Here is a 22,556-nt window from a genome sequence, read left to right on the forward strand (position 1 = left end):
AGATACAATACTCTCTGCCTTACATATATAAATGTGTGTTATATTTTCTAATGGGACTGTGATAATTCACATTCTTTCTATATATCTTAATATATTGAACCTGCTATCTAGTTCCTCTTTCAATACCAAAAGCAATTATTGTTACTTGTTAAATTTTTGTCTAGACAGATACTATTTTTCATAGCTTACCTTCCAGATGCCTTTTCATTCTTTTTCTTCTCTTAGTATTAGAATATATTGGTTAATATTAATAAAAATCTTCAAATAAACATTTTTTTTCTGTCCAGGAATGCCCAAACGTCTTCCAACTGGCTTTACTACAGGGCAACCAAATCAAAATTTCATGCAAAATCAGGTGCCTTCTACAGCACCAGGCACGCCTGCAAATAGCGGCACAACCCAACTGCAAGCAAGTCAAAGTGTGCAGCATACAGGTCTGTTACATTTTGTTGGATTACTCGTTTGTTTTCTAGAGAGTGGCAGCTACTTTAATGAAGATGTAGTTTTAGCTATGATTGTCTGTGACTAAAAGCCATTTACAGTTGTAAACAAAACAACATGTTGTAATACATAATGTATAACTGTCAACTTATAAAGTAAAGGAGATAAATGCAAAGAATTCAATGGTTTCATTGCATTCCATTATTTGGTTTTATATATTTTATATTTTAGTTTTCCCCAGTTGATGAATCTGTTGCCTTTTCAAGCTGCATATTTTCATTTTGTGTTATTAGCACAAATATTAGTAGTAAATAAATATTAGAAATATATTTTATTTCAACCCTCGTATTATATATTTCAGATTTTGCTGTTTTAGCAGTATGATATTGAATGGAATTGTTTTTTTAAGTTATACGTATTTGTATTAATTCAGTTTGAATACGATTTTTAAGGTGGTCAAGGAAATGGTCCTCCCCAGAATCAATTACAAGTTCAGCATGGCCCATCAAACATGATGCCGACCAACTTAATTGGACTTCATGGGAATGTAAACAGTCAACAGACAAATGCCAATGGAGTTCCACAAGTTAATATAAGCAACATGCAGGGACAACCTCCACAAGGACCACAATCTCAGTTAATGGGCATGCACCAACAAATAATATCCTCTCAAGGACAGATGGTTAACATACAGCCTCAGGGGTCTCTAAATCCTCAAAATCAGATGATACTTTCTAGAGCTCAACTCATGCCACAAGGCCAGATAATGGTAGCTTCTCAAAATCAAAATCTTGGTCCATCACAGCAAAAGATGACTCCACCCAAACAAATGATTCCCCAACAAGGCCAACAAATGATGGGTGCACATAATCAGATTATGGGACCTCAAGGCCAGGTGCTGCTGCAGCAAAATTCAATGATGGAGCAGATGATGACCAATCAAATGCAAGGAAATAAACAGCCCTTCAATGCTCAAAGCCAGTCTAATGTTATGACGGGGCCAGCTCAGATGATGAGAGGACCAACTCCCAATTTGCAGGGAAATATGGTGCAGTTCACAGGGCAAATGATGACTCAGCAGAGCTCTGTAAATAGTAATCCTTCTCAGGTAATGGGGATTCAGGGACAAGTTTTGAGGCCTACAGGACCTGGCCCTCATATGTCTCAACAGCTGGGTGATACCACCACTACAGCCAACAGTGATGTGAACTTGACACAAATGCTACCTGAAGTTTCTATGCAACAAGGAAACATAGTACCTCCACACTTGCAAGGGATGCAGGGAAACAGCAACACACCAGGAAGCCAATTTGCTGGACATGGGATGCCTTTCAATGCCCCATTTAGTGGAACCCAAAATGGGAATCAGATTTCCTGTGCACAAAATCCAGGTTTTCCTGTCAACAAAGATGTCACATTAACAAGTCCATTGTTGGTAAACTTGCTACAGAGTGATATATCTGCAGGACATTTTGGTGTGAACAACAAACAGAACAATCAAAATGCCAATAAACCGAAGAAGAAAAAGCCTCCAAGAAAGAAGAAAAATAATCAGCAAGCAGAACAAATTAAGTAGGTTTAACATTTTTGTTTCCTAGAAAAAGTTTCTTTGTCAGTTGAACATAGTATTCAGTTTGGGCTGTTTTAAGCATTTTTAAATATCAAAGCAATAACAGTTTTGTGATAAACATATTTAAGGATTGAAGAAATAATTAACAACAATTTGTACTTTTAAGTTAGTTGTTAAACTCAAGAATTTGTGCCATAAATGTTGCCTCATTGAAGAGGCAAGTTCCTTTTTACGATATAAAAGTGATTCAGAAGCAATCACAGAAAGAAATGCTAAGGAAAGTCTTAAGTTATCATCGAAAATTAATATATGTTTGTATTTTGAACATCTTCATTACTCAGGATTTCAGTTTGATATTTCAGACAATGACATAAGATAATTGAACCTAATAATGGAGATATTTGCTTTGTATAGGATAATAAGTATAAACATTTAAATCAAAATGCACTCACCAGTATTAGATCACACCTATCCAGTATTCTTTTTTAATTTTGCCCCTAATATATCATTAATATGACCATCATTAAAATATTTAAAAATTAGAGTAGTTTACAAATTAAGGGAAACTACAGAAAACAAAAATAAAAATATTATGCAGTTCTGCAAACAAATCAGCAGCAACCTCTGCAAGACTAGAATAGATATTCTTATTAATAAATAATATGTAGCTTTCTTTTTGATCTGAAAAAAACTGATAGGCCAAGTCAAGCAACTAAAAACAGCATTGTGGCATTAAGTTGGGCTAAATGCATAATAATACATGTAGGATTTTTGATTGAACAAGTAATAGCTTGCTTGTTATTAGTGCTTTGGGATTAGAGTAACAGAAATATGTAAACATTTTATTTTTACATTTTCTGCTAATTTACATTGAGTAGTAGATTTATTCTCTCTTGATTAATAACTTACAGTGTTCATTTAAGATCTACCACACCAATAACAAAAATTGTTCTTATCCACATATATTCACTGTATCCAAAGTGTTAGTTTGGATGCTAGTTGGCACAGCAGTTATATTGTATTTTATTTTCATCATGTAGTACAGCATAAATTTCCAACTATAGGTACAAATAGAATTAGATTTGAGGCAGAGTTTAGACAAATTGGCTGATTTCCTACAAATTTAATTTTCTAACCAAGTTGGGGAAATGGGTATTAGGCAAATCATGGATATAGTTATACCTGTTAATAAGCTAACCACCCCCAATTTTATGTGTGCAAACCTGAAAGGCCATTCTACAGACTTTGTTACACCATTATCTATATGAAATTGCTGGGCCTGCTGTCTATTCATTTTGAAGACTTAGTATGTCATACCATAATGATTCACTTCAAAGGTTTCTGCATGGAAAGATGTATTGACTATTATTGATTTAATCGGAATTAAAACTTGCAGAAAGAATGGGAAAATGTTTGTTGAAAGATGATAGAAAATAAAAATTGAAAATATAATTAGAAAAAAGTTAGATTGCTAACTGTATTACAAGTTTTTTTTAACAGAATCATTGGAAAAATTGATTGTTATTTTGATAGGCTGTTGTATTTTTTATAAGTACCATATTTTTCGGACTATAAGACGCACCTGAATATAAGACACACCTAAATTTAGAAGAGGAAAACAACAAAGGCCTTTTTTTGGCCTGTTTCCGGGGCTTTATTCGGCCCGTTTTCAAGGCTTTTTTCGGCCTGTTTCCGGGGCTTTTTGCAGCCCATTTGGGGGGCTTTTTTCAGCCTGTTTTTGAGGCTTTTTTCAGCCTGTTTTTGAGGCTTTTTTTGGCCCGTTTTCGTGTCTTTTTTGGCCATTTTGGGGGGGAGGGGAACAGCCTGAAAAAGGCCTCAAAAATGGCCCCCCAAAAGCCTCAAAAACAGGTTGAAAAAAGCCCCGAAAACGGGCTGAAAAAGCCCCCAAAATGGGCCCAAAAAGCCTCAAAAACAGCCCGAAAAAAGCCTTGAAAATTGGCCAAAAAAAAGAGGCCTGAAAACAGGGTGTGCGGAGCCCAAAAAATGGCTGGCGGGTGGGCAGGGCTTCAGCAGTATTTGGTCTATAAGACACACAGACATTTTCAGCCCCTTTTGGGAGACAAAAAAGTGTGTCTTTACAGAATTGTAAAAAGCAGTCCTTAAAGGCAGCAATTCTTAATCTTTTTGTCCCATGGATGTGTTTGTAAATCTAATGAAACATACTGGACTCTTGTCAGAAAAATGTTTAAGTGCAAAAAAGAAACTACATAGATATAAATTGTATTAGAAAAGAAACCAGTTATTATTCAATACAATCTTTTTCTTTGTTCCCCATTCCCTCCAATCAATTTATAAAATATGGAGTGGGTTGGGAAGTTAGGGACAACAGACTGAGACTGAACCAGGGATGAAATGCTCCTGGTTCGGACCGGCTCAGGCGAGTAGGTAGCCATGGCGGCGGGCAGTTCGGAGAACCGGTAGCAAAAATTCCTGCCCCCGCCCCCCATGCCTAGCTGAGCCGCGCAATCATCAGAGCCTTTTTTTCCTTTTAAATGGCTCTGACGAGTTGCTAATCAGGCAACTCAGCTTGGATCGCCAGAGCATGTAAAAGAAAAAAAGTCCCCCCCCCCCCCAGCCTCCAGCTTGCTTACCTTAGCTGCTGGTCACAACGCTGTAATACCTACGATCTATTGCATCAGCAAGCAACTGAATCTCTCTGCCTGAAATCAAGCTCATCGGTGAGCAGCTCTATCTGCAACTTTAAGACTTGTGGACTTCAACTCCCAGCAAAGCTGGCTGAGGAATTCTGGGAGTTGAAGTCCACAAGTCTTAAAAGTTGCCAAGGTTGGAGAGCCCTGTTCTATTGGGTAAGTTTTTTTCCCCTTTGGGAGCTTTAAAAAAAATAGTTAATTGGGTTTTTTTTTAGTTGTTCTTTTTTTAGACCTAGCCATTTAAAGTTTAGGAAGTTTTAAATTTAGCTGCTTTTATATAAAAATAAAAATAAATTAAAATAAATAATATTTGTGCAGCTTTCTGAGATTTAGTGTATTTCTGTAGTGTTTCACTCTAACTACACAAACACACAAAATTCACAAAGCTGTATGTAGAATTTTGTGTGTGTAAAGTGTGAAAGTTGGTTTTTTGGGCTTTTGTGGCTATGTGAGGTTCCTGCTTGTTGCGGGGCCATTTTGGGTCTAGCACAGCTGCTTTTACATTGTGGGTGAGCCAGTTGTGTTGTGTTGTGTTTTGTAGGTTAAAAAAGGGCAAAGAAGTAACATTGACTTGGCCATGCCCACTCAGTCACCTTACCACCAAGCCCCGCCCACTAATTAAGCCACGCCCACAGAACTGGTAGCAAAAATAATTAGATTTCACCCCTGGACTGAACCCTGACAAAACCGAGGAGCCTCAGGATTCCAGTGTTTGTCATCCTTAGTTTGGATGGGGTTGCACTAACCTATTCTGACCCAATTCGCAACCTAGGAGTTCTGGACTCACGTCTTCTGCTCAAAGAGCAGGTGACAGGAGTGACCAGGAGAGTTTTAGCACAGCTCTAGTTTTTGTACCAGTTGCGGCCTTTCCTAGATCATAATTATCTGTGCTCAGTTATTCAAGCCATGTTCATCTCTCACCTGGACTACTGCAGTGCGCTCTACATGGGGCTACCCTTGAAGTCCATTTGGAAGCTTCATCTGCTGCAAAGTGCAGCAGTGAGAGCAGTCTTTGAGTCCCATAGGATGATCCTTATTACATCTTTTCTCTTGCAAACTTCACTGGCTACCAGGCTGCTTCCAAGTGGTTATGGCAGTCCAGGCTGTCTAATGAACTGCCTCATCCTGCTAGGACAAGAGACTGTCCTACTTGTATCAGCAGAAAGGGACTACTTTGGATCCAGAAGAGCCTTCCCTGCTGCAGCACTTGCCCTTTGGAACATCTTACCTTCTAAGATAAGATCAGCCCCAACCCTCTTATCTTTCCACAAGAGCCTGACGACATGGCTTTCCCAGTTGGCCTGGGGACCAAATGAGGAATTCCACACTGGAGGTGACTGCTAGATTGATAGCAGATTCCACCTTCCCCACCCCTTGCTCTCTGCCCTCCATCCATCCATTTTTTTTTCTTATTATATTGATGTATTTATTCTCATTGTATTCCTTTGTCAGTGTTTATTTATTGTTCTATTATTTTACTTCTGTTCATTTTCATTTTCCTTCATTTTTATTGTAAGCACCTAGAGTAGCCCCATGATGAGATAAGCAACAAATAAATGTAACAAGCAATAAAGAAGCATTCATTCTTTTAGTGGAAAAGCACCAGTAGATACAAGTAAATCCTCTATCTGCATGGGCTAATTAAACACTCTGGTGTACTGATTACAGTAAGAAGAACAAAATAATTCAAGGCACATTCCGATATACATTTATTCAAAAATTCCATTAAATTCAATTGGTTTACTACATAGAATTGTAGATTTTAATCTGGTGTAATACACACAGAAGCATCAAAGTGATTCTTTAGGTTCCTCAGTAAAATATCTACAGTATACTTACCAGTTTGTGCTGTTCAATGAGCCTTTTTAAATGAGAGTTTTAGTAACTGAATACTAAAATGATTCCAGCCAGGATTTAGCTGGTCACAGTTGTTAACTTGATGGTTTTATTTTGGAGTAATTTAAATTTTAGAACATGCTTCACAGATAGTCTCTCATATAATGCATTGCATAATCTATCTAATAACTCACAAAAAACGAGTAACTACTGTTAAATGACCTCTGTTCAAAAAAGATCACAGTTAATATATTCTACTCACTAGCATTTCTTATGTCTCCAGCAATTTTCATGAAAGCAAGAGCATGCCCAGACTCCATACCTGATTTTTAAAGAGAAATTTAATGTCATATTAATCTAAATACTATTCCAGGGCATTTATCAACAAGAACTTCATCTTATCTGATTTCGAGTAGCCTGGTAAGAAAGAAAGAAAATAAAAATCCCCTAATAAAACGATCATATGTTCATAATATTATGATCAATCCATTTATTAGCTATAAGTGAATTAACAAATGTGAGGCTGTACCATTATAGTTCCAATCATGGGATTATTAATTAGAAAATAATATTGTGATTTAAGATTTATCTTAATTATAGAATTTTAGCATAAATTTATATATAGAATATGCATAAGATGTTCTATTTAGTCAGAATAGAGAAAATAAACATAAATGCATACAAAAGAGGACTAAGTTTGGTATGCAAGCAGCTGGAAGGAAGGAATGGGTTATTAAACTTTAAAGAAGAAGTTTGAAGAAAGGATGAAGTGTTAATGGTTCCTATTGTATTGTAGTGATAGGATTCAAAACCCACTACATGTGGTCCTCAACCTACGACCAATCATTTAACGACTGTTCAAAGTTATGACAGACCTCCCCTGAGGTGCTTATGACCTAATTTTAAAGTTCTGACTATTGTCCCTCCCCATCCCACAGTCATGTGATCACTATCTGGGCACCTGACAACCGGCCTTCATTCAGACTATTGGCCACATAACTTGATTTTCAGTATTTTTTTTAATGGAAACCAGTGTTTACTTCTGGTTTCTGGCAAAAACCTTGTCCATTTGCTTAAAACAGGTTTATTTCATGAGTGCTGCATTCACTTAAACAACTGCAAAAAATTGTAAAATTTGGTGTGGTCAGATGGTGATCCACCTAATGACCTCTATGACTTACAGCTGTAATTCCAGGCTCAATTATAGTTGTGAATTGACTTCCAGTAGAGCTTTTTAGAAATATAATTATCTCATCAATGAAAGGACTACTGCCATTTTGCCATTACAAAATGCAGAATAATCAGACTGCTTGAAGCAGCCACCCTACAGAATCTAAGATGAACTAGGTCTCACTAGTACCTGGGCAGCTGGTATCTCCAAGTATGCCATCTTGTGTTTCTGATAGAAAAAAAAAGACAGGATGCAAATGCACTAAAACAACAATTCTTCCTACATCATTTATCATTACGCTGAGCAAGACTACCGGGAGACAAGTCTGTGTGTGGTGTGTGTACGTGCACATGTGAGTGTGACTCGTATTTGCTCAGTAAACATTCTGACAGTAAAACTATGCCTGGCCTCAAATGTCAAAGTATAGCTATAAAGTAGTCTTTCTCAACTTTTTTACTCCAGAGTAATCTTTGAAAGGAATCTCAATGTAAAAATAGCAAAAAATATGAAGATTTTACAGTGCAATTCACATCTATTCTATGCAATCCATGTTTTACAACATTTAAAACAACAGCAAAGTGCCAGCTGAAAATTGTGGCATGTAAGAATGGCCACCACTTTAAGTGCTAGCATTATAAGGTGCTGAAAGTTCAAAAAATAATGTTTATTTTTTTTTCAGTCATGAGCTCTTATAAAACCCCTAGTGACCTCTTGTGGAAGACTTGCTATAAGGTATAGCAGTAACTAAAGCAGCTCAGAAATAGATGTCATCCTCACCCACTCAGAAGAAACAATGACAGTGTCCTGCCTATTGACTTTTGTCACCAAGAAACAAAAACAGCATGAACTGTACATAAAATGATTTGTCTACCCTAATATATAGGGTGGCCTTTGCTTTGTTTTGTTCGTTCATTTTTATTTTGTACTTTTAGCCACTCCTGGCAATTTCCTGGACTAGTCTCTAGATTTTTCTTGGCAAGGTTTTTTGGAAGTGGCTTTTCATTGTCTTCTTCTTAGGACTGAGAGAGATTGATTAAAGATCACCCAACTGGCTTCTTGCCCAAAGCAGGACTAGAATTCATGGTCTCATGGGTTTTAGCCTGATGCCTTAATCACTATACCAAACTGGCTCTCGTAGTGGTATGTATGCTGTGTTAATTAGGAGAAAGGGAATTTGGTTTGAAGAAGAAATAATGTAGTGGAAGTTTAAGGGAAGCATGTGAAAAATTACTTTTGCAATCTTACGTTGAATGAACCAAAGTTATGAAGAGAATATGCTAAATTGTATTAACAAGCTAGGCAAAGATGAGATTTCCCGAATCTAATAAGAAATCAATTATAATTAATTTATGATGTACTTTTTTATTGTTGTGCCTTCAAATTAATATTGACTTCTGGCAACTGCCTGAACTAGTCCCTACAGTTTCTTGGCAAGATTTTCAGAAATGCCATTTCCTTCTTCCTAGGGCTGAGAAAGAGTGATTGGCCTAAGTCACCAGTTGGCTTCATGCCTAAGATGGGACTAGAACTCATGATCTCCTGGTTTGTAGCCTTGCGCCTGAAGCCATTACACCAAATTGGCTCTTGCTAAGGTTTAAAAAGATATATTTCAATATTGATGAACATAGAATGTATTCATAAAGTTAAGATAAGTATTATATTTGCATTAGTCATGCATGTTTCTGTCCTTAGTGCTTCAGAATCACGCCCAGTTGGCCTTGAAGAAGTGGAGCAGCCACCATTGCCAGGAGAGCAAGGTATAAATTTGGATAACAGTGGACATAAACTTTCGGACTTCACAAATAGGCCAACAGGTAATAAAATATATTTTTATAACAAATACATTTGGTATATTCAGTAATATATTTTGCAATGTTTCAAAGATCCTAAATATTATTTCCCTGTTATTTCAAAGGCTTTTAGACACTGGATCAAATGTTGTTCTTTATTAGGAGCACAGGAAAAGGGTCCATAAACAAGTAGAAAATAAACATTTTCATCCAGTATTATGGTCCCTCATAAACAACTGATAATTCAAAAAAAATATTGGCTGGAATAAGGTAACGATATTTGAAAAATAAATTCTTACAGTCAACATTCATTATTAACCTATAGGCTACCACTTTCTGAGGATCTGTCTAACACTTTTTTGGTCAATAACTGTTCACATAGTAACATATTCTGTAGGTTGGATATGCCTCAAGTACAGAAATATTTTCTCCAAACTTTTCTGACTTAGGTGCTAATTAAAGTAATTGGTTAACTCCTTATTTCAATAGTGATAGAATGAGAAAAAGTGAGAAAAAATTATTAATATTATGCATATTTTAATAAATGTTTATTATTTTCCTTCTGACATCCTTTAGTAGTTTCTTCTAAACAGCACCACAAAGTTTCAAGGCATGCTCCAGCTGCTTCATTATCTTAATTACTTTTCTTAGTCTTTTTCAAATCATCATAGTAAGACCAGTTGTATTCCTAATGTTGTTACATTAGAAGCTATGTATAATTTTAACAGTAATTACCTACTGTCTCACTGAATATTTGCCAGTTTCATTTTGACATATAACAACACAATGTTTTTCATTGAGCTATTTGCGGTGACTTTGAAAACTTTCCTTGTTAGCCACTAATCAGTTGCACCTTATTGGTCAGTACGTAGTATGTAAAAAGTTGGGATATTGCCTTTACTTGCATTTCTTTACATTGAGCCTCATTTATCTTTCTGTTGATTAGTTCATATGGACAGAAATCTTTTAGAGGTCTCTGCATTCATACTTTTTTTCATCATAAATAAATGACAGGTTTGGTGAACTTAGGGGTTTTTCTTTCTGTTCAAATAATTTAAATAGCATCAGTCCTAATTCAATCCAGAGATACTGGGGGAGGGAGAAGGATCCACAGCTAGCTTCTCTCCATTCTTCATTTAAACCTAATGTTCTGTTTATTAATTATCTTTCCTGCCAGTTTAAATGCAAGAGATTTGCATTTAGATAACTTCTTGTCTTCCTGCCTAACCCGGGATTATTATTTTAAAATGTTATATGCTGCAACAGAGAGACTGATTTTGACAGCAGTTTGTATATTTTGATAAATGATTGCTGTTTCATTTACAGGCTACCCATCTCAGTCAATTGAACAACGATCACTTCAGCAAATTCCTCCTCAGCTTTTGCAACATGGTCAGCAGCAGCAACAGCAGCAGCAGCAGCAGCAACAGCAGCAGCCACCACTCACATCTCAACAGACACAGTCACAGCAGCAGCAGCAGCAGCAGCAGCAACAACAACAACAACAGATGATGATGATGCTCATGATGCAGCAAGACTCTAAATCAGTCAGGCTTCCTGTTTCCCAAAGTGTCCATCAGTCTAGGGGCTCTCTAAATGTAGAAACACAAAGAATGGCAATGCAGCAGGGAGGCAACATGCCAGTTATGGTTAGTCTGCAAGGTCCTGGTATAGTGCCTCCATCTCCTGATAAGCAAAGAATTCCAATGTCAAACAATCCAGCTCTAGTGAACAATACACGGAAGATGGTTTACTCTGATAATTCACAGAACCCTACCACCTCTCCACTGGGAGATGTTTCATCAGTTTCAGCTGTTACTGAAGGAAATGGACCTGAAGCTCCATCAGTTTCAGGTCCTCAAAACACTATAGCACCCCATTTAATAGTTTCACAAAACCAGATAATGATGGCAGGGCCAAAACCTGGACCGCCTCAGATGTCAACTCCCCAAGGAACAAGTCCTCAACAGCAGTCTAATTCTCTTCCAGGCCCACATTCACATCATTTTCAAAATATTGCTACTACATCACAAATGTCAAGACCTAAAACACCAAACAGGGCAAGTCCAAGACCTTATTATCCTCAGACTCCCAATAATCGCCCACCAAGTACAGAACCATCAGAAATAAGTTTATCTCCAGAGAGGCTCAATGCTTCTATTGCTGGTCTTTTTCCTCCTCAGATTAATATTCCTTTGCCCCCCAGACCTAATCTTAACAGAGGATTTGATCAACAGGGTCTTAATCCAACCACTCTGAAGGCCATTGGCCAAGCACCTTCAAATCTCACAATGAACAGCCAATCCAGTTTTGTTTCCCCCCAGACCCACAAGTTGGATCCAATGGCTATCAATCCAGGAAAACAAACAAATGTAAGTGGGGCAAAGCGAGCCAGTCCAAGTAACAGTAGAAGATCTAGTCCTGGATCCAGCAGGAAAACCACACCAAGTCCTGGAAGGCAAAATTCAAAAGCAGCTAAATTAGCTTTGACTTCTCAGCAGAATTCCACCCTTATGCAGAACATGGACTTACAGAGAAATATTATGGTTGGCCCACCTTTGCAAACAGCTATGCCTGGAAGTTTTCAAAATAATGGTATGTTAGCTGCTCAGAGCCCTGCAATTCCTGTATCTGTTATGGCTGGTATTTCAGAAGATAACAAGGAAAGCTTCAACGTTCCTCAAGATGGTATATGCCAAAATATGCAGGTTATTCCAGTGAACAAAGATCAGCAGAACATTGAATTAAAAGTTCCCAGTCAAGAAATCAAAATATTGGTACGTGAAGAGCAACAGAAAAGAGAAGTGCCTCTCACAGAATCTTCTAAGCTTCCCAATCTAGAAGAAAATAACACTATTTTATCTCCAGCTATGCGTGAAGCACCAACATCCTTAAGTCAACTTCTTGATAATTCTGGAGCCCCTAATGTTACTATCAAGCCTTCTGGGCTCCCTGGCCTTGAGGTGCTTCCCACAGTAACTTGTGCAGATGAATTTAAAAAGGTTTCTGGCATACCCCCTCCTCCACAAGATTCCTCTTCTAATAAAGACCCCATTTGTTCTCTAAATTTACCTGCAAATACAGAATCTTGTTCAACTCCAGTACAACAAGAGTTGGGAGACATAAATTCAAATGTTTCTCAAAATATGTCTCCAGCGGTACAGAGACCTATTAGTTCTACTTCTCTTTCTACATCAATCTCACCCAATCAGATAACAGTATTTGTAACTTCCAATCCCATTACATCATCTAACACTTCAGCATCATTGCCCTCTCATATGCAGCCCACGTTAATGTCTACTGTTGTCACCATGCCTAATGTTGGTAATAAAGTTCTGACATCTGAAGAACAGACAGCAGTTCAAGCTAATGCTCGACCTCAGTTTATTACTCCAGTGTTTATAAATTCTTCCTCAATCATTCAGGTTATGAAAGGTTCTCAAACAAATACACTTCCTGCAACCCCAATTACTTCCAATTCTAGTTTAATATCTCAGCCTGTTACAGTTGTTGGTCCTTTACATTTATCCCAGAATATAAAGTTTTCATCTGGGCCTTCTACACCTGGCTCTTCAACTAATACTGCCGTCACAAGTATGTCAACAAATCGACCATTGGTTATTAATTCATTAACAACAACGACTCCGCTTCCTTCTCCTTCCTCAACTATTCCTTCAAGCGCTTCTTCACATCCTCCCGGTCACTTAAATAAAGATTTCAGTTTAGAGGAGATGAATTCTCAAACGTGTGCCTCTGCTGACCCATCCACAGAAACGGCCTCGCAGTCCGCTGCTGGGGTTTCTCCATCTCGTGCACATAGCCCTGGGTCTTCCAGCAACCGGCGAAGTCCGGTTTCAAATGCTAAAGGAAAGGGCAAGGTGGACAGAATTAGTCAGATTTTGCTAACAAAAGCATGCCAAAAAGCCGATGTTTTTGATAACGGGGAAGAACAATATGCTGTGGAGGGAGAAATAGAGTACCAGGAACAAGATGCTTCAGTTCCTAGCAGCATGGAGGCAGAACAGTCCTTAGAAGTAGAAGACAATGTTGTGGCAGCTCCGGCTTCCACTCTTTTGAAACACAGCACTTGTGGAACTAGTAATTCAAATGTTAGTAATACTGCTACTGTTCCTGCATTAGTATCGTTAAGTTTACCAGGTGGCACTCCTACTACTACTGTGCTCTCAGTAGTAACCACTCCAGTGATGTCTGAAATCATATCTTCAATTCAGAGTACTAATGGCAACCCTGGTAGTATAGCAGATGAACAGGTTGGGATTGCATCCGAAGATGAGAAAGTGGAAGCCCACCATGAATTGCCACATAATATGGGTACGTATCCAATGTACTTTGGCAAGCCTTTCTTGCCAAAATAAACAAATATAATGCATTTGCTTGATATTCTTCATACAGGAGTTTTTAGCTAGAAACATTTGGAAGAGACTTGTGTTTGCATATGTCAGACCTGAAACTTTGGAAAAATTGGCAGGGGAGGATATTTTATGAAAAATGTATAGTTCAGATGAAATATTGCTTAAATCCCTGGTTTAAAAACCTTCAGGCATACTAATGCTCCAAAATGGAAAGTTCATAATATTAATGCTAGCCCTGCAATGATATTTGTCTGGATTATTTAAAAAGCAGCACAATTACAGTGAATTTGGGGAAAATATTTTACATATCGTATTTTGTTTCTTATCTTTGATATCAGGTGAAACCTACTAATAAATATTGAAAAATCCATACAAATGAAGAATAACCTGAAAGAATTGAAAGAATTTTAGTTTGGGATTCAGTCAAATGACTGCGTTGGTGCCATGCACCAGTCCTTCAGCTGACAGAAAACTGAATTGATGTAAAAATTTGTTTTCTACTCTGGTGTTACTTATCCTACCAAAAGCATGATTCTGTACTTGTGCTGTACTTATTTACAGCAGTATAGGGTGTGTTAAAGACAAGGACTGGTGAATTCTCCAGTGAATTTCTGTCCTTTCCCGCTTTATTTATTGTATTAAGGTTTGGATAAGAAACATCCAGGTATATATACATAATTGATGAGATCTTATTGGAAGCATTGGAAGCAGTCCTGAAGATTGCAGTTGAATATTAGGAAAAGCCTCCTAACTGCAAGAGTAGCTTGACATAAAATTTGGGGATACATGACAGGCCTCCTTTCACTTATTATGCCCCAGGGGTGGGTTCTACTTACCTTTACTACCGGTTCGCAGCGGGAGCGCATGCACATGCGCAAATCACCCATGATAACATTGTGGCAGGTGGGCGGAGCCTCCCGCTGTTTTTACTACCGGTTCTATAGAACTGGACAGAACCGGGAGCAACCCACCACTGGTATGCTCAAACCAAAGCCAAGCAGCCATCTGCCTGCAATGCTTTACTTCGGATTCTTGCACTAAGCCGGAGTTCAACTCAGTGGTCTACAAATTCCCTTCCTATTTTGTAGTTCTGTAACTATATTTTGAAATGAGTCTCCTTAAATTTAGTTAGCTGATGCCAGGTGCATAAGCCCAGGCTGAGCAATAATGGATAGCACTGTTTGAGAATTAAGTTGTGGTCTAAAGATTAATGGCATTGGCTTGGATTTTGAAATCTCTGGCAGTATTTCATATAATGGACATTGTTGCTGGTGGAAGAAGAAAGGATACTTTTTTCAATTCTTATATGATATGATCTTTCAAATAATTGCAGAAAGTTAAGTGTACCTTAATAAAAAGCAAAAGAAAATGATAAAAGAGCTCATGAAAGGGAAAAATAAAACTAGTTCTCTTAAAATGTCTCTATGTAGTTTTCTAAAAATGAGAACTTTTTTTGGCAGAGTAATGTTGAATACATAAAAAGAACTTGGATGAGTACAATGTCACTGATGGTTATCGTCTAACTATCAGAGCATTGACTTGCCATTGTAATGCTATAAAATTTCAGAAGGAGATATGGGTTGAGAACCATTTTGCTGCATCAGTTAAGATATTAGACCAGAAAGTGGGAGACCATGAAATTCTCTGAGTCCTACGAAGAAGCAAAGACAAACTACTTCTGAAAATGTTGCCAAGAAAACTGCAGGGTCTAATCAAGGCAGTTGCCAGGACTAAACATTAATTTGAAGGCGCAACAACAAAAAGTACATTATAAATTAATTATAGGCAGTCACTAGAAGTCAACACTGAATATGAGCCCTCTCCCCCTTCTTCTCCCAAAAGAAGATGTGGGTTGCTATCTGTTGAACAGAAGGCAAAATCTTCTCTGTGAAACAAATAATATTTTTGATGATTTTATTCCTAATTTGCAGTTATCAGAAACTAAGGTATGTCTAAGGATACAGTCATAAACAATACAGTTGAACATGTATAAAAAAAACACAAAAATAGAAATTTGCAGTAATATTTTTATAGATTTTAAATGTACCAGTATGGTAGATATATCAGTATTTCAAGTTAACAAAGTAACTTTTAATGTATCAAAATTCAATTAATTCATATACTAGCCATCACTTTATAATTAAGAGATCTTTACATTTAGCACATTATTTTTATAGAGTTTTCCTAGCTGGTTTATAGTATTCCCAAAACATTGTAGAACAAAATTTTTTGTTTCAGGGATTTCCATTCTTGGAACAACTGTATCTTGCCACATAAAATAAATCTCCTTTTCCTTCCCTTGCATAGTCTAAATGAATTTTATAGATAATGTTTCTTAAGATTGTAAGGTAGATTGATTTTAAGTTTTTTCCCTTGCTTTAGCATCTTCATGTCAGACTCTAAATGCAACACCAGAGAGTGCTATTCAAAGAACAGGTATGTTTTTTAGATAACTGATGTTAGGCTTCATGAAGTTGTGTGTGTGTAAGTAATTATAACTATAATTTGTATCTCTGTGTATAATTATAATATACAGGATATACCAAAAGTCAGGCACCATAGGCTAGTCACAATATGTTATATTTATTTCCTGAATGTATATTTATTTTCATAGAAAACGTTATTTTTCTTAGGAATGCTCAAAGGTCATGCATCAAATGAGAAAGGAAATGCTTAGAACAAAAAGACAATTATTTTGAACATTTAATGTAATTTATATAATCAATGTTGGTGAGTTTGGATTTTGTACACCCTACATAATTAATTATGTAGTATGTACATTATATAGATAGAATAGAATAACAGAGTTGGAAGGGACTTTGGAGGTCTTCTAGTCCAACCCCTTGCTTAGGCAGGAAACCCTATACCATTTCAGACAAATGGTTATCCAATCTCTTCTTAAAAACCTCCAGTGTTGGAGCATTCACAATTTCTGGAGGCAAGTTGTTCCACTCATTAATTGTTCTGTCAGAAAATGTCTCCTTAGTTCTAGGTTGTTTCTCTCCTTGATTAGTTTCTACCCATTGCTTCTCGTCCTGCCCTCAAGTGCTTTGGAGAATAGCTTGACTCCCTCTTCTTTGTGGCAACTGCTGAGATATCGGAACACTGCTATCATGTCAGCCATAGTTCTTTTCATTAAACTGGACATACCCAATATACCAGCTCAATTAGAAGAATTGTATATAAATTACAAGAATTGGGCCTTAATAATGTCTTATTAAGTTGAACGGTGATACCTGCTATTGTACCTTGAAGAGAATTGGTATGATGTTCTCTTCTAGGCAGACTATCTGGGCAAGAATTATATGAGAATTAATATACTTTTATGGTGCTTCAAATATCAGTTTGATACATTCTGAAGGAACATAGCTCAAAACATAGCTGACCCCGACCTAGAAATATTTAACAAAATTTATCATTTTGTTGCACACATTAGCATTGTGCACAGGCATTCTTGAGGAAGCTAGAGCATCATACACAAGCACAGCTTGAGAATGTGGGTTGGGAATGGAATTTAATTCATGAATATATGTTATTCAGGGCAGGACAGACAGAAATGGGGAAAAACTTTCTAACAGATATACAATAAAATACCACATTTTGATTAAAGGTTTATAAGGTCACAGTTTAAATATCCAGTTAACTTATAAGTAATCAAGTAGAGGAGGATTCTGAAATCCAGTGAATTAACTATAGTTGTTATAATTTGAAAAGGCCTTTATTTTTGGATCAGAATCCCTATTGTGCAAGACTATTCTGTTTTATATATATTTCTGAATATTATAAATTTATTACCGTGTTTCCCCGAAAATAAGACCCTGTCTTATATTTTTTTTGAACCCTGAAATAAGCACTTGGCCTTATTGCCATGCGCTCAGAAGCCTGATTGGGCTTATTATCAGGGGATGTCTTATTTTGGGGAAAACAAAATATTGTGCCCATCACTTATTTCAAATAGTAATCCCAGAAATTATTTTCATATTCATAAACACACATATATGTACTTCAAATTTAGATTGGAATTTTTTTTTCTTTTCAGATCTGGAAGCAAATCCTGCCATTATCACTGGCCTTTCGTAAGTAATTAGTTACAAAAAGCAAAGAATAAATCTTTTTGCTGCAAGTTTATGTGAATATGTGTCTATTGTATATCTTTAAAAGCAGGATGCTTTGTTTTAGTTTTTGGCTATGTTTAGTCTTGCTCCCCCACCCCCATATTAGACAGAAAGGTAATGCAAATTAAGATTTGGTTCTTACAAATATTTGCATGTGAAATGGATTTTGCATTCCAAAGATATCCTGTTTACTGGCATAGACTATAATTCATGTAGAAAGTGGTAACACTTCTCTAAGAACTGTTTATGAAAAAGCTTAATATAGTTTGTCTTGCAATTAAATGTAAATCAGATAATCCTTCTCTGAATTAAAGCATAGCTCCAATTTCTGTGCTTTTTTGTTTTATTTATTTTTAGTTAAAAGAATTATCTGGCTGCCCATTTTATGTACCATAAACAGTAAGTTTTATAACAACAATAGCATTAAAAAAAACCAATAAAACCTCCATCAAAAACTCTGAACATTATAGAAACAAAACTCGTCCATACATCAGCACTTAGACCTACTGGGCTCCAGTAAGTACTTTAACCTAATGCTTGAGAAAGAACGAACTCTTTAAGGCCATCCTTTTATACATTATTTTTCTGTTCGGAAGGCAAGAGATACGGTATGTTTTGTCTCACTCTGCTGCAGTGAAATGGTTGCCAGATCTAACTTTCTGTCCCAAATGCAAACTATGTGCTTTAGTACCTTGGAATATTAGCCTGGGGTTTACGAAATATACGGAGTACTATCTTTGGTTATCACCTATTAACATTTCTAGAAACATTTATAGTTGAAAAGTTAATGCTGATACTGTCTTGCTTAGAGATATCACTTTTCTTTTGCCATGGATTGTTTATAAACACACAACCATTATGTCCCTTTTATCAGTAATGAGTCAAAGGAGAACTGTGAAAAATCTAAAACTCCAAGTAGAAGAAATTCAAGGACAGAGGAACCTGCAGTAGTACAGGAGACAATGGAGAATGGTCAGCGCAAGAGGTCATCAAGACCAGCATCAGCATCCAGCACTACAAAAGGTAGGGAAGGAAGTCTTTGAGCAAAGAAGCAAAGATAGAAATAAAAAAAGAAGCGAGGTAACAATTGCGCTTGGTACATTTTATTTTATACGTAGTATTTGAATTTTAGAAATGGGAACAAAGGTGAATGAATATGATATATCCAGTTTTAGCTTTCCTTTCTGTTGTTTAGACTCTTCTACAGAGTTAACTGCAGCACTTGCAGACAAAGCAAATGGCTTGATAAAGTTGCCTGTACAAATGTAGACATCCTGTTCAAATTATATTTTTCAAAGAATCCCTAAATGAACAAAGAGTGGCACACCCCTCAGTTGATACAGAGTTGTGCATAGCCTTTTTTCCTCACTTTTTATTTAGGTTCCAAAGAAGAAAACATAAATAATTGCAGAAATTTGGATACTCAGTTGAGTCAGTACTTCTTATTTTTAGAGTAAAGATGAAATGAGCCCCTCAAAAGTGATGGACTTGTTATGCCTACAATTAGATTGTTTGTTTGTTTTTAAATCAGTGCTGGTTCCTGTGGATTTTTTGGATAACTTTCTGCAGTTTTCTTGGTAAGATTTTGGAAGTGGTTTCCATTGACGACTTCTTCTGAGCTGAGAGAGGGTGACTGGCCCAAGATCACCCAGTTGGTTTTGTGCCTACAGAGGCACAAGAATGCCCAATCTCCCAGTGTCTAGCCTCATGCCTTAATCACTACACCAGACTGACTGTCACAGTTAGTTATGTGAAGACAAAGTTCCTCAAAAAGAATATTGAAAATCCTGGAGGAAATCCAAAACACACAATATGTACAAGGAGAGCTAATATTTTTGAACTAGAAGAGTTCTGCAAGAAAGGGGGGGGGGGGAATTCCAAAAGCAAAAATACAAGGACTTTAATTTGACTGTATTAAATGTTTGGAAGATGGTTACATTTTGCCAAAGGAGGTGTTAGAAAGACATACTGGCAGGATGCCCAGACTTCTGCACCTGCCATTATTGCTCTCTTAATTATTTTGAATCTGTAAACAACTGTTCATAAATCCTAAGCATGCTCTTACTTTTTAAAAAAGGTTGGTTTAACTTTATACTGGTAGAGGTTATGTCTGTTCATTTAGGAAGTTACTGAAACTTCAACAGTTTTACTAGGGGTGCCTACACTAAATCTTTGTTAGATATTAAAAGGCTTAAAATAGTTTCTAATACACAAAAAAAGTTATCTCTATCAGTAAATCTTGCTTTGTGTAATGTCTGAATTAATTTTAATTCTCAAGTTTACTTATAATCACTTGTATATATAATAGGCAGGTCCTAAACTGTATTGGGGTATTGAAACCAAACTATAATATCCAATATAAGTCTATAGGTTCAATTGAACAAGAGGTTCAATTCGTAGATATTCAGATGTTAATCTGTGAGATGGACAGCTGTATGCTGTTTCAGAAAATGAGATTCCCAAAGGGAACTATTCCTCTTCTCTCCCCATACAAAATGAAGTATGTGGGTTTTTAAAAAACAACATGATTTAAATGAATAGATATTACAATTCCCATATGGAAAATAAAATATGGCATTTGATATAAAATTACGTTCTATTCTCCAATAAGGGATACCCAAGAAAAGATTTTCCAATCATCATTGCACAATACATTTCCTCTTTCATTAACATTATGCCCATCATAACATAGAAATATTGCTTTGAAGTATAAGAAACTTTTATTCAAAACTACATTTTCAGCAGGTTTAGGAAGAAATACAGTCCTGGTATAACTATCTCATCTGAAAAATTGGTAATGCTGTTTTCTGTAACAGTACTATGCATGTAGTATTAGATCTATTTAAGCATAGCCTTGGTGGCAGAGTGGTTAGAGGGCAATACTGCAGGCTACTTCTGATGACTGCCGGCTGACTGCAATATGGCAGTTCAAATATCACCAGGCTCAAGATTGACTCAGCCTTCCATCTTTCCGAGGTGGGTAAAATGAGCACTCTATCAATAGCACTTAGATTTATATACCACTTTACAGTGCTCTCTAAGCAGTTTACAGAGTCAGCATATTGTTGGGGGCAATATGCTGACTCTGTAAACTGCTTAGAGAGCACTGTAAAGTGGTATATAAGTCTAAGTGCTATTGATAAGTGCTATAGTAAGCTACTGAATAAACACACATAGGGTTGGGATGTTCAAATTATGTTGATAATTTGTCCAGATATAATTGTTTGCTCCTGCTCTTTTTTTTAATGCTATGATGGAAAACATTGTTTATGAAATTTTAAGTTTCTAGCATAGACTTGTACTCAATGATTTAAATAAATTATTTAAAGAACATGGTGGACTCTTTACCCCAAGAAGAAAATGATTTCCTGTATCTATTTTATTTAAATGTTTATATTTAAATGATTTGTGAATAATTTTTTTCAAACTAATCTCCCCCCCTGCAGAAACAAACGCTGGTGCTATGCAGTCAAAAAGAAGAAAATCCAAATGAATTACTGAATGGATATGCAAGCTGTATAAATGTGTGAATTTTACTTAGCAATTCAGAGTTCTGATCTCTTGATAAATATAAAAAAATTACAATTCTGTACAGAAATTAATTTTATTATTATATGTTTCCAATAAATGCAAACTTTTCCTCTAAAGGTGTAATAATGGGAAGATAACAGTCTATTTGTTAAATTTTCTGGTTTTGTAAAGTCTTGCTTAGCATATCAGATCTAGTGTGTTGTAAAAAAAAATCTCATAATTGTAAATTTATTTTTGTGTTTTCACTTTTCATAGGACAAAATAGAGTACAGGGTTGTCATTTTTTAGACATTAAAATATTGTATTGTGCTGTTTGTCAAGTACTGTATGTGAATAGCAATTGAAAGGGTTGTATATGACCCAGTCTTGGAAATGTAAATAGTTTTATTATATAGTAGGTTTGATGTATTTGTTGTAGAAAAGGACCAGTGAAACAAAATGAAATTGGAAGATTTGTGAAATGTGGATTATCCTAGTGCTCTAAATAAATGTCATTGACTTATACTTCATTTTATAGATAAATTATTTTGCCTCTACATCCTTCTGCATGGAAGTAAGGTTATTGGGGAATTTCAGAACAGCATGGAACATTTCATTTCTTTCAGTTTCTGATCCACAGTCGCTACTACTATAACATTGAAGAAAACCTGGGCAGAACACTAAAAATTATCCTCATCTCTCCCGTATGCTTTGCAAGATGAAATACATCATCAAATAGATTTTTTTTTAGAAGAGGAAGCATTGGTTCCCACAGTTAGTCCTTCCTCTATTTATACAGAAACGTCTTTACCTCTGCATGAAGAAGACTAGATATTTACAATCAGGAAACTCTGCAGTATGGCCAATGCATAGTATGGCAATGGGGGACACCGCACTTAAAAGAAAGTTGATCTGCTCTTGTTAAACTCAAAAGTTTCGAGTATCTTTACAATTATACCACAGCATACCACAAAATAATTTGAAGCAGTTGTGTCCTTTTTACTGCCATCATATTGCAGAAGCAAAAGTAAGGCCATCCCAACCCTAGCCCCATTGGTGCCACACAAAAAGTTCACAC

At 36.3% G+C, this 22,556-nt stretch overlaps 1 protein-coding gene across 1 annotated transcript in view; it reads left to right on the plus strand.

The window, feature by feature from the left end:
- NCOA6 (nuclear receptor coactivator 6) overlaps positions 1-22,008 on the plus strand; it is a 49,039-nt gene extending 27,031 nt beyond the window's left edge. The window contains exons 9-16 of the mRNA XM_034414011.3: positions 288-434; positions 894-2,013; positions 9,383-9,504; positions 10,807-13,812; positions 16,236-16,289; positions 17,893-17,929; positions 18,843-18,991; positions 21,415-22,008. Coding sequence (XP_034269902.1) covers positions 288-434; positions 894-2,013; positions 9,383-9,504; positions 10,807-13,812; positions 16,236-16,289; positions 17,893-17,929; positions 18,843-18,991; positions 21,415-21,461 — 4,682 coding nt within the window. The 3' untranslated portion in view covers positions 21,462-22,008. The remainder of the gene's footprint in view (positions 1-287; positions 435-893; positions 2,014-9,382; positions 9,505-10,806; positions 13,813-16,235; positions 16,290-17,892; positions 17,930-18,842; positions 18,992-21,414) is intronic.
- The last annotated feature ends 548 nt before the right edge of the window (positions 22,009-22,556 follow it).

This window comes from Pantherophis guttatus, chromosome 3 (assembly GCF_059756535.1).
Source record: "Pantherophis guttatus breed Tessera chromosome 3, ASM5975653v1, whole genome shotgun sequence".
Classification (NCBI taxonomy): Eukaryota; Metazoa; Chordata; class Lepidosauria; order Squamata; family Colubridae; genus Pantherophis; species Pantherophis guttatus.